The sequence below is a fragment of the Macaca fascicularis genome, chromosome 10 (assembly GCF_037993035.2).
Source record: "Macaca fascicularis isolate 582-1 chromosome 10, T2T-MFA8v1.1".
NCBI lineage: Eukaryota > Metazoa > Chordata > Mammalia > Primates > Cercopithecidae > Macaca > Macaca fascicularis.
The window spans coordinates 9,851,916-9,864,738 of record NC_088384.1 but is presented as its reverse complement, the minus strand read 5'-3'; the positions used below and the strand labels follow the sequence as shown (position 1 = coordinate 9,864,738).

The window sequence follows — 12,823 nt, the reverse complement described above, 5'->3', positions numbered from 1 at the left end:
GAGGAGAGTACGAGCATTTGGAGAGGGAGGAAGGAAACCAGAAGGGTATGACATTAAGGAAGCCAAATGAAGAGAGTTTTGTGGATTGGGGAGTAGTCAGGTGTGTGAAATGTATCCCAGAGGTCAAGTAAGATGAAGTTTAAAAATGTCCATTGGACTTGGCTTCATGGCAGCTTTTGGCCACATTGGCCAGAGCAGTTTCTGTGGAGTGGTTGGAATGGAAGACAGACCAGAGTGAGTTAAAGAATTAGTGCAAGATGAGGCAGTAGAGACAGGATACACAACTCTTTTGACAAGTTTCGTGTGAGGGGAAGGTGAGAAACAGGGGTATGAGTAGAGGGGAACATGGAATTAGGAAGGATTTTTCTACCCCCTAGGATTGGAAACACATCTGATTAGCTGTTCATAGGAAGAAGCAGTAGAGAGACTGTGGTTGTTAGCCCATATGAGTTGGAATTCTTCTCACCTCTCTTAACTTGTGTATTGAGATTACATAAATTAATTTTCTTATCTCCAGTGTCCTTAGCTAGAGCATGGTGATAATAGTGAGAATTAAACAAGATGATTATATAGATTTCCTGAAGACTGCATCCCTCAGCCGTTGTGATAACTGATACACACTTCTTCCCTTCCTTCTAACATTCTTCCTGCCTGCCATACTTCAGGACCCAAGAGGTAGTCTTGGGGCACTGGATGAGAGGCAAGTGTAGATCTCTTGGGGGCAGTGGTGGGGAATAGGGGATGTAGAAAAAGGCTGTGAGATCTATAGGGAGATCTGTGCAGCATAAAGCCAGGTAGCACAGGATTAGAGGCTCAACCTGCAAGAGGGAGGAGGGAAGCAGGCACTGCCAGCCAGGAATGGTATGGAGACCTGGAGTAGGAGGGTGGAGAAACTCTGGATCCCTGAGAGATTGGGCCAAGAGGAGCGCATCTGGAAGGGAAGCTTGGTGCCCCTTCCCTGGGGAAGTCATGGGTTAAATTGTTGCCCCAGAGAGTTGCTGTGAAACCCTGAGGGATTCCCTATGAGCTGCTTTAGCCCCAGCATAAAATACCGATTATTCCCAACTCAGGGGCTGGTGAAATGGGAGCTTCTGAGTCTTCTTTATCTAGGATTCTGCTTTACAGTGGCCCAGGGAAGGCAGAACAGAGTTTAGTATTGGCTGAAAGCCTTACTGGGGAGACTGGGAGGAGCCAGAAGCACAAGGGCCTGGGCCAGGGTCAACAGCTAAGGCAGAAACTGCTGGCCAGGCCACAGTGGCTCACGCTTGTAATCCCAGCACTTTGGGAGGCCGAGGTGGGCGGATCACCTGAGGTCCGGAGTTCAATACCAACCTGACCAACATGTAGAAACCCTGTCTTTACTAAAAATACAAAATTAGCTGGGCATGGTGGCACATGCCTGTAATCCCAGCTACTCAGGAGGCTGAGGCAGGAGAATTGCTTGAACCTGGGAGATGGAGGTTGCAGTGAGCCAAGATCATACCATTGCACTCTAGCCTGGGCAATAAGAGTGAAACTCCATCTTAAAAAAAAAAAAAAAAAAAGGCTGGGCGCAGTGGCTCACACCTGTAATCCAGCACTTTGGGAGGCCGAGGTGGGTGGATCATGAGGTCAAGAGATCGAGACCATCCTGGCCAACATGGTGAAACCCCGTCTCTACTAAAAATACTAAAATCAGCTGGGTGTGGTGGTGCACACCTGTAGTCCCAGTTACTTGGGAGGCTGAGGCAGGATAATCGCTTGAACCCGGGAGGCGGAGGTTGTAGTGAGCCGATATCATGCCACTGCACTCCAGCCTGGCGACAAAGTGAGACTCCGTCTCAAAAAAAAAAAAAAAAAAAAAAAAGGAAAGATAATGTTATCGGACCCCTGTTCTGAGAACCAGTTGCTTTCAACAGACAATTTAGAGATGAGAATAAAATAGTAACTACTCCTGTTCTTTCTGCATCTGAAACTGGATTGTTTTCTATGAAACTGGAAGAAGGGATAGAAGGAGCAGATGTGCCCTTCCTAGGTCCTTGTCAAATGTCCCAAATTGTAGTGGAGGATCATTCAGAATGGAAGAAAATGAGCACTTATTGCAGCACTTACTTTGAGTCAAGTACTTGTTAGATGTTCTCCGTGCATTTATCTTACTTAGCTTTACAGCAGCCTGTGAGGTACAAATATCAAAACTGAGTCTCAGAGAAGTTAAAAAACCTTTCCAGAGTGAAACTGCCAGATAGAGATGGAGCACATTTTGAACCAGGTCTGTGTAACTCTAAAACCAGAGCTTTTTGATACCACCCAGGCTTGGGACTCTCTGTGACAAGTCTGGTTTAAACTGCTTCTGCTTTATTCCCACTTCTCCGAAGCTGCCTCATCCTTCATACGACTGACCCTGGAGCTGAAGGCCAGGTTTTGCAGTGGTCTGAGGTATGTGTGGTCCCAGGCAAGATTGAGTGGCCAAGGGGCCAATGTCCTTCTTGACGGGACAAGTGGGAATTGTTGGCTGGTGTGTTTTATTCATGAGCTCATGGTGGTGTTGACATAGTGTCTGCCTTGCTCAGCATCTGGTGCAATAAGCTGAACATGCTTCTGTAGGTTGTATTGAATCTTGCCTGGTAAGGATCTTATGCCTGGTGATACTTGGATGGGTACCTGTCACATCAAAACTGGGAGAGGCCTGGCACAGTGGCTCATGGCTGTAATCCCAGCACTTTGGGAGGCCAAGATGGGAGGATTGCTTGAAGACAGCAGTTCAAGATCAACTTAAGCAGCATAGCAAGACCCTAGTCTCTATAAATATATATATATATATATTTTTGAGATGGAGTCTTGCTGTGTCACCCAGGCTGGAGTACAGTGGTACAATCTTGGCTCACTGCAACAACCGCCTCCTGGGTTCAAGCAATTCTCCTGCCTCAGAACCTCAGTAGCTGGGATTATAGGTGCCTGCCACCACATCTGGCTAATTTTTGTATTTTTAGTAGAAATGGGGTTTCACCATGTTGGCCAGACTGGTCTCGAACTCCTGACCTCAGGTGATCCGCCCGCCTTGGCCTCCCAAAGTGCTGGGATTACAGGTTTGAGCCACCATGGCTGGCCACAAAAGTTTTTTTTTTTTTTTTTTTTTTTAGCCAGACCTGGTGGTACACACCTCTAGTCTCAGATACTCAGGAGGCTGAGGCAAGAGGATCCTTGAGCCTAGGAGGTCAAAGCGGCAGTGTGACCTTGTCTCTCTCTGTCCAAAATGCCCCCCAAAACTGGAAGGGCTTTCAGAGATCATTTGTTTAACCTCTCATTTAAATGAGGAAACTGGACGGATTGAGCAGGAAACTCCGGCTGAGGCAGAAGATTGGCTTGAACCCGGGAGGTGGAGGTTGCAGTGAGCTTCTCGAGATAGCACCACTGCACTCCAGCCTGGGTGACAGAGTGAGATTCCATCTTAAAAAAAAAAAAAAGCTGTAGTGAGCTATGATCACACCCCACTCTAGCCGGAGCGACAGAGTGAGACCACTAAGGAAATTGAGGACCTCAAAGGGGAAAGGATGCAGTGCCTGTCATGTTCTAGTTTCTACCAGCTCTCCAATTCTAGAGGAGAAACTCTCTTGTTAAAGTAGAGGTTGCTGCCTCAGTCTCTGTCTTGTTAGATTTCTAGAGCAGCCTCTGTACCTTCTCATTTATGATTTGCCCCCTGTTTCTGTATTTACTAAGAAGATTAATTTGTTACTTCCCACAGCCTACAAGCTGGCTACAATGCAGTGCCCAGCTTTCCTTCAATAATACTGAATACACCATCCAACATTTAGGAGAGAATACAAGGACCCACCTGGATTGAAAGTCAAAATTTTGGAAGTACTCCTTGGCTGCCCATGTGGGGTTCAGCTGCTGCTGCTTTTTCTAGTACTTCCTCAGCCCTTTTCTGGCCTAGGGGCACTTTTTTATTTGTATGTTTTATTAAATTGGAGCTTATAGCCCCCACTTCATATTTTTTCAGTAAATTTTTAGTGAGTGCCTATATGGGCCAGGTGTCCAAGTTACAGCTGAAGCAGCAGGTTCCATATTTACTTTTTTTTTTTTTTTTTAAGACAGAGCCTTGCTCTTGTCACCCAGGCTGGAGTGCAATGGCACGATTTCGGCTCACTGCAACCTCTGCTTTCTGGGTTCAAGCAATTCTCCTGCCTCAGCATCCCGAATAGCTGGAATTCCAGGTACCTGCCACCACGCCTAGCAAATTTTTGTATTATTATATTTCAGACCGAGTCTCCCTCTGTCGCCCAGGCTAGAGTGCAATGGCGCTATCTCGGCTCACTGCAACCTCTGCCTTCTGAGTTCAAGCGATTCTCCTGCCTCAGCCTCCTGAGTAGCTGGGTTTACAGGCGTGTGCCACCATGCCTGGCTAATTTTGTATTTTTAGTAGAGACAGGGTTTCACCACGTTGGTCAGGCTGGTCTGGAACTCTTGACCTTGTGATCTGCCCGCCTCAGCCTCCAAAGTGCTGGGATTACAGGCATGAGCCACTGTGCCTGGCCAAATTTTTGTGTTTTTAGTAGAGATGGGGTTTCACCATTTTGGCCAGGCTGGTCTCAAACTCCTGACCTCAGGTGATCCACCCACCTTGGCCTCCCAAAGTTCTAGAATTACAGGCATAAGCCACTGTGCCCAGCCCCATATTTACTTTTCATAGCCACCTTAGGACGTCTTCTGCCATGGCCATGGCTAGAATTTCACTAGCCTCTGGCACAAAGCAGTGGTGCCCAGGCATATGGCAGGGATAATGCTCTCCCAGTCAAAGTAGCAATGTCTTCTCTTCTGTTCTTTCTTCTTCTCCCTCTCTAAGTCACTCAGCCCTAAACCAGGTGTGTTCCAATTTCCTCTACTATATGTGCCTCAACCTTCTCTCAGCTCCAGAGAAGACAGGACCACCTTCTGAAGAAGGTAAGATGCTACAATTTGACCACTCATGTGGCCTGTGCTGGTCTTTAGAGTCTGGGTGCCTTGCTGATTGACTAGATAGTGAGTTAGTACAGGCATGAGATTTCTTTGCTTGAGGCTGTCCAGAGGAATCGGAGTGATACTATTATAGGTTGATTCCTAGGGATATGAAATAATAGAACTATAAAATGATGGACCCCAAGGCTCCTGGCACCTTAGAGTTGAGAAGGATCCTCATGTCCATCAAGTCCAGTTCCTTCTTCCTGACAGTCGCCTCTGCAACATCCCCACACCAGGCCTCAGGAGTCCAGTGTTCACTATAGCATGAATAGTGTGTTCTGTTTCTTCATTCATTCAAGTAGTGTTTTTTTCCTTCCTTCCTCCCTCCCTTGCTCCCTCCCTTCCTCCCTCCCTCCCTCCCTCCCTTCCTTCCTGTCTTGGTCTCCCAAAGTGCTGGGATTACCGGCTTGAGCCATCATGCCTGTTCTTCTTTCCTATTCTTTTGGTATTAAAATATTCCTTCTTTTATGAAACCGTTTTCATAAGAAATCTAGAAATCTCTGCCCTCAGGATAAAGTCCCACTTCTTTAAGTGGCATTTGCTTAAAGGTCTTTCACAGTCCAGCTACAGATTACATCACATAGTTCCCCAGCTGCTGACACCCCACATCTATTCACTGACTGTCCAGTCACACTGAATGGAAACATGGCATGTCTTCTCATGCCTTCGGGCCTCTGAACACCTCGCTTCCTTTTCTCTTTTCTCCTGTCGCTGCCTCTTCTCACCCTCCACAGCTTGTTTGTTTCTTTCTTTTTCTTTTTTTTTTTTGAGATGGAGTCTCGCTCTGTCACCCAGGCTGGAGTGCAGTGGTGCGATCTTGGCTCACTGCAGGCTCCGCCCCCACCGAGTTCATGCCATTCTCCTGCCTCAGCCTCCCGAGTAGCTGGGACTACAGGGGCCCGCTACCTCGCCTGGCTAATTTTTTGTATTTTTAGTAGAGACGGGGTTTCACTGTGTTAGCCAGGATGGTTTCCATCCTGACCTCGTGATCCACCCGCCTTGACCTCCCAAAGCTTGCTTTCTTTTTTCTGAGATGGAGTTTTGCACTTGTCACCCAGGCTGGAGTGCAATGGTGCCATCTCGGCTCACTGCAACCTCTGCCTCCCAGGTTCAAGTGATTCTCCCTCAGCCTCCCAAGTAGCTGGGATTATAGGCACCCGCCATCATGGCCGGCTAATTTTTGTATTTTTGTAGGGACAGGGTTTCACTATGTTGGCCAGGCTGGTCTTGAACTCCTGACCTCAGGTGATCTGCCCTTCTCAGCCTCCCAAAATGCTGGGATTATAGGTGTGAGCCACGGCACCCAGCCCACAGTTTCTTCCTCTTTGATCTTGCCTTCCCCATGCCAGGCGATCTGAGTCACTCCCTCCTCAATGTGGTGCTGACCACATGTCCTGCAATTGCCTGTCTCATTATATGTCTCTTCCCATCAGCTGCCAGTTCTTGGAGGTAGGGCCTGGATCTCACAGCCTGTCCTAAGAGTAGTAGCCACTCAATGAACATATGTCAAATGAATGAAAGAATGAATGTTTTTGGGAGGTGGAGGTGGGTGGATCACCTGAGGTCAGGAGTTCGAGACCAGCCTGGCCAACATGGTGAAACCCCGTCTCTACTAAAAATACAAAAAATTAGCTGGGCATGGTGGTGGGTGCCTGTAATCCCAGCTACTTGGGAGGTTGAGGCAGGAGAATTGCTTGAACCCAGAAGGGGGAGGTTGCAGTGAGCCGAGATCGTGCCATTGCACTCCAGCATGGGCAACAGAGCGAGACTCTGTCAAAAGAAAAAAGGAAATAAAAAAGAATGAATGTTAATTTTTGAGACATATCCATGTCCTTCCTCTTGTTAACTTTAGTCTTTCCTGGTAGGCTGAACCTTGCTCAAAGGAAGAGGAGCCTCTGATTTCCTTATTTCCTTCTATACGGCATTTACCCTTGCTGCCCTGTGCAGTACTCTGCATGTAGTAGGTACTAATGTGCTGATTACCTGTTCTCCTGTGTTCTCTGTGTGGCTTTCCTGTACTTGTTCCCTCCCTAGAACTCTCTGCAGTGTCTGAGCTCCTACAGCACGGGCTGCCCCAGATAAGCAGCAGGAGCCCTGAAAGCCTTGCCTTCCTGTCTGATCGCCAGTACATGGAGGGAGCTGCTCGCCAGAGACAGTACTGCATCCTGCTACTCTTCTACTTGGCCTACATCCACGAGGACAGGTCAGTGCACAAAAGTGATGGCTGGTGGTGGGTCTTGGGACCTTCATCAGCAGTTCAGTTCAGTATTCACAGAGGCATCCCTCCAAGCCTGATGCTGGGCACTGGGGACACAGGGATAAGTAAGAAATGGGTTGTGTCCCTGAGAGGCTCGTATCTTGGAAGGGGGTTAGAACAGGTGGGTAGACACTGTGCTGAGAGACAGAGGCCTGGAAAGCCAATGAGTATTCCTTGCTATCCTTGAGGGTGGTGTTTGTGCACAGAAAAAAAACTTCAGTTTACTTTGGTTTTAATCATTACTATCCAATTTATTACATTTTAAAAATCATGGCTGGGCATGGTAGCTCACGCCTGTAACCCCAGTACTTTGGGAGGCCAAGGTGGGCCAATCACTTGAGGTCAGGAGTTCGAGACCAGCCTGGCCAACACGGCGAAACCCTGTCTCCACAAAACATACAAAAATTAGCTGGTCGTAGTGGTCCACACCTACAATCCTAGCTACTTCGGAGGCTGAGACAGGAGAATTGCTTGAACCCAGGAGGCAGAGGTTGCAGTGAGCCAAGATCATGCCACTGTACTCCAGCCTGGGTGACAGAGTGAGACTCCATCTCAAAAAGGATATAAAAATAAAAGGACTGTTCTTTCTTAAACTTTAAGAAATAATTTATTGGGCTGGGCGCGGTGGCTGACACCTGTAATCACAGCACTTTGGGAGGCCGAGGCAGGTGGATCACCTGAGGTCAGGAGTTTGAGACCAGCCTGACCAACAAGGTGAAACCCCATCTCTACTAAAAGGGCATGGTGGTGGGTGCCTGTAATCCCAGCTACTTGGGAGGCTGAGGCAGGAGAATTGTTTGAACTCAGGAGGGGGAAGTTGCAGTGAGCCGAGATCGTGCCATTGCACTCCAGCATGGGCAACAGAGTGATACTCTGTTTCAAAAAATAAATAAGTTAATAAATTAATAATAATAATTTATTGGCCGGGTGCAGTGACTTACACCTGTAATCCCAGCACTTTGGGAGGCCGAGGTAGGTGGATCACCTGAGTTCAGGAGTTCAAGACCAACCTGACCACCACGGTGAAACCCTGTCTCTACTAAAAATACAAAATTAGCTGGACATGGTGGCGAGCATCTGTAATCCCAACTATTCAGGAGGCTGAAGCAGGAGAATCACTTGAACTTGGGAGGCAGAGGTTGCAGTGAGCTGATATTTCGCCATTGCTCTCCAGCCTGGGCAACAGAGTGAGACTCAGTCTTAAAAAAAAAAAAAAAAAATTATTGAGGTAAAATTTACACAACATAAGCTTGACCATTTTAAAGTGAACAATTTAGTGGTATTTAGTATTAATTTAAAATGTGCAATCACCACCTTCATCTAGTTCTAGAACATTTCCATCACTGCAAAGCTGTCACTTCCATTCCTCCTCCCTCCCCAGCTCCTGGCAACCAACAATCTGTTCTGACTCTTTGGATTTACCTATTCTGAATATTTCATATAGATGGAATCATACAAAGTGTGACTTTTTGTGTCTGGCTTCTTCCACTTAGCATAACATTTTAGAAGTCCATCCAGTGAGCATAATGTTTGTATCGTGTATCAGTACTTCATTCCTTTTATGGCTGAATAGTATACCTTTGTATATATACACTATAATTTGCTTTTATTCACCTATTGATGGACATTTGGGCTCCTTCCACCTTTTGGCTGTTGTGAATAGTGCTGTTGTAAACATGTGTGTACATGTATTTGTTTGAGTAGTGTTTTTAATTCTTTTTGGGTATATTCTCAATCCTCTCACCTTGGCCTTCCCAAATGCTACCATTACAGACATGAGCCACCACACCTGGCCTCCTGTTTGCTGTCTTTTCGCTTTCTTTTCTTTCTTCCTTTCCATTCCTGTCCTGTCCTGTCCTTTCCCCTTTTCCCTCCCCTCCTCTCCTCTCCCTTCACCTCCCTTCCTCTTCCCTCCCCTCCCCTACTCTACCCTCCCTTTTTCCTTACCTTCCCCTTCCCTGTTCCTCTTCCTTTCCTTTCGTATCTTGCTGTCTCACCGAGGCTGAAATGCAGTAGCACAATCATGGCTCACTGCAGCCTCAACCTCCTGGGCTCTAGCAATCCTCCCATCTCTTTGTAGAGATGACGTCTGACTACATTGCCTAGGCTGGTCTCGAACTTCTGGCCTCAAGCAATTCTCCCACCTCAGCCTCCCAGAGTGCTGAGACTCTAGGCATGAGCCATCACACCTGGCCCTTTTCACTTTCTTAGCGGTATCTTTTGAAGCACAAATGTTTTTAATTTTGATGACCTCTAATTTATCTATTTTTTCTTTTGTCATTTATGCTTTTGGTGTTATATCTGTTAAATACACCACTGTTTAATGATAAATACAAAAAGAGAGGGGTGGAGTAGCTGCCAAAGCAGGGCCTTCTGAACCCTAGCAGTAGCACCCTTTTCTTTAACAGTGCTGGTCCAGCTGGCAGATAGCTCACCTCCCAAGTGTGAATGAGGAGTATTTGGCCCCTAACAAGGCATTGTTCTATGCCTTGAGTCTTGCACAAGGCATAGAAAAATGCGATGTATGTATATGGCAATGCTTTGTAAGTATGTATAGCACACTGTTTGTATAAGATGTCATTAGGCTGTGGGCATGCTGGGGCAGGACAGTGGGCTGAGGAAGGATGTGGCCAGGCAGGATGGAAGAGCCCAGTGGCCTGCCAGCTCTGCCTTTCTCACTCAGGCTTTTCTTGGTTGACAGGTTTGTCTCAGAGGCAGAATTATTTGAGGCTGTACAAAGCTTCCTTCTGTCTCTGCAGGACCAGGGCGAGCGCCCCCCACTGGTGGTCTTCAAAGCCTCCATCTATCTGCTTGCAATCTGCCAGGACAAAGACAATACACTACATGAGGTATGGACCACAATGCCTGGACTCCTCCTCCTCCTGTACCTCTTTACATTAGTGTTCCCTGAGAGACCATGATGATGATAGTGTATAGACAAGCATGTGGTAGAGAGAGACAAAGTGGAGGTGTTAGAGAGTGGAGAGGAGTAGGATGCAGACTCATACAGAGCCTGTATAATTTACCTAATTCTTTCAGCAGTCCTGGGAGGAAGAGATTATTATTTGCATTCTACAGATAAGAAAATCAGGACTGAGGCTGGCCACAGTGGCTCATGCCTATAATCCCAGCACTTTGGGAGGCTGAGGTGGGTGGATCACCTGAGGTCGGGAGTGCAATGGTGTGATATCGGCTCACTGCAACCTCCGCCTTCTGGGTTCAAGCGATTCTCCTGCCTCAGCCAGGAGTTCAAGACCAGCCTGGGCAACATAGTAAGACCTTGTCTCTACAAAATACTAAAAATTGAAAAAAAAAAAACAAAACTCTTCAGTCACCTTTAGAGGATGCTATGCAACAAACTCATGTTTTTGAAAACTGGTAACCAAAGGAAAAGAATCAAACATTTCACCTATGTTTCCTATGTAATCTAACCCTTCAGAGTAACTGAATAGTTAATGAGGGGAAGTTTCCCCTTCTGTTTTTTTTTTTTTTTTTTTTTGAGACAGAGTCTCGCTCTGTCACCCAGGCTGGAGTGCAGTGGTGCGATCTCTGCTCACCACAAGCTCCACCTCCTGGGTTCACGCCATTCTCCTGCCTCAGCCTCCTGAGTAGCTGGGACTACATGCGCCCGCCACCATGCCTGGCTAATTTTTTGTATTTTCAGTAGAGACGGGGTTTTATCATGTTAGCCAGGATGGTCTCCATCTCCTGACCTCGTGATCCGCCAGCCTCGGCCTCCCAAAGTGCTGGGATTACAGGCGTGAGCCACCACGCCCAGCCAGGAGTTTCCTTTTATACAAGTATTTAAGTTAATAAACAAAGAGAGAATGACAGAACTAGAATATTATTGTTTTGTAATCCCTAATTAATTAGTGGATCTAGGCAGTGATCACCAGTGGCTGCTACTATCACAAAGAGAAAGACAACAGGACATTGTGTGCCCAGGTGTGTCTTACTTGAAAACCCATTCACGGCCGGGCGCGGTGGCTCAAGCCTGTAATCCCAGCACTTTGGGAGGCCGAGACGGGCGGATCACTAGGTCAGGAGATCGAGACCATCCTGGCGAACACGGTGAAACCCCGTCTCTACTAAAAAATACAAAAAACTAGCCGGGCGAGGCGGCGGGCGCCTGTAGTCCCAGCTACTCCGGAGGCTGAGGCAGGAGAATGGCGTAAACCCGGGAGGCGGAGCTTGCAGTGAGCTGAGATCCGGCCACTGCACTCCAGCCCGGGCGACAGAGCCAGACTCTGTCTCAAAAAAAAAAAAAAAAAAAGAAAAAAGAAAACCCATTCACTTCCACTATGCCTTTCTGTTTCCATTCAAATTAAACCAGGTCTACTCGCATCACATTTGCCTCAACAGTAATCAAAAAGAGGCAAAATTAATAGTCAATGAAGGAACAGTATCTTTAGCTTTAGGCTGAAGGGTCCACACTAAGGAACAGAAGCGATATTCTATGACATAGGTGAGAGGTTCAGTGATGAATCAGACATGGCCCTTGATCCCAGGAGTTTATAAAGAATCTGGAGAGAGAAAACTTGTCCACACACAACCACCATGATAGTGATCCAATAGCCTGACTAACAATGATCTGAGTCCCAGCAATCCACTTTCTTTGATAAACTGTTACCAGAAGGAGATACCAATACCTCAGAGCTCTTTGCTCCTGTACCAACCAGAGGTGGTACTAAGGAATGAGCCTTAGGAGTCAGTCAAGTCTGAGCTGGAGTCCTGACTCCCCCATCAGTTAACTGTGTGATCTACAGAAAGTTACTTGAACTTCAGTCTTGATTTTTTTTTTTCAGAATACTAATAATTTTCATGACCTGAGAAACCTTTGCTTCTAAACGAAAAGTTCTCTAACAATTGAACAACCAAGAGTCTTGCTCTTGTTTCCCAGGCTGGAGTGCAGTGGCACCATCTCAGCTCACTGCAACCTCCGCCTCCCGGGTTCAAGCAATTCTCCTGCCTCAGCCTTCTGAGTAGCTGGGATTACAGTGGGATTGCAGGCATGTGCCACTACGCCCAGCTAATTGTTGTATTTTTAGTAGAGACTGGTTTTCACCATGTTGGTCAGGCTGGTCTCGAACTCCTGACCTCAGGCAATCCACGTGCCTTAGCCTTTCAAAGTGCTGGGATTACAGGCATGAGCCACCGTGCCCGGCCAGAAAATTTTTAAAAATTGGCCAGGCATGGTGGTGCACACCTGTGGTCCCAGCTACTGGGAAGGCTGAGGCGGGAGGATTACTTGAGCCCAAGAGGTCGAGGCTGCTGTGAGCCACGTTCATGCCACTGCACTCCAGCCTGGGTGACAAGAGTAGGACCTTGTCTCAAAAAATAAGATAAAATTTAATGTAAATATATAAAGGGCAACATACAATCACAGGTTGATTTTTCTAGTCAATTTTATTTTGATATAATTGCACCTTACAAAAAATTACAAGAATAGTTCAAAGATATCGATTAGCCAGATTCACCAATGTTTATTTTTATCTCATTTGCATTCTCTCTTTTCCCATCCCCACCCCCATATTCTTTTTTTCTGAACCACTTGAAAATAATTTTCAGATAGTCATTTTATTCATAAAT

General features: G+C 46.7%; 1 protein-coding gene across 1 annotated transcript in view; it reads left to right on the top strand.

Annotated features, from left to right (window-relative positions):
* Positions 1 to 12,823, top strand: part of MEI1 (meiotic double-stranded break formation protein 1) — a 103,881-nt gene that overhangs the window by 54,857 nt on the left and 36,201 nt on the right. Inside the window, exons 16-19 of the mRNA XM_074003663.1 lie at positions 2,355 to 2,415; positions 4,823 to 4,920; positions 7,012 to 7,180; positions 9,936 to 10,083. Of these exons, the coding sequence (XP_073859764.1) occupies positions 2,355 to 2,415; positions 4,823 to 4,920; positions 7,012 to 7,180; positions 9,936 to 10,083 (476 nt within the window). The remainder of the gene's footprint in view (positions 1 to 2,354; positions 2,416 to 4,822; positions 4,921 to 7,011; positions 7,181 to 9,935; positions 10,084 to 12,823) is intronic.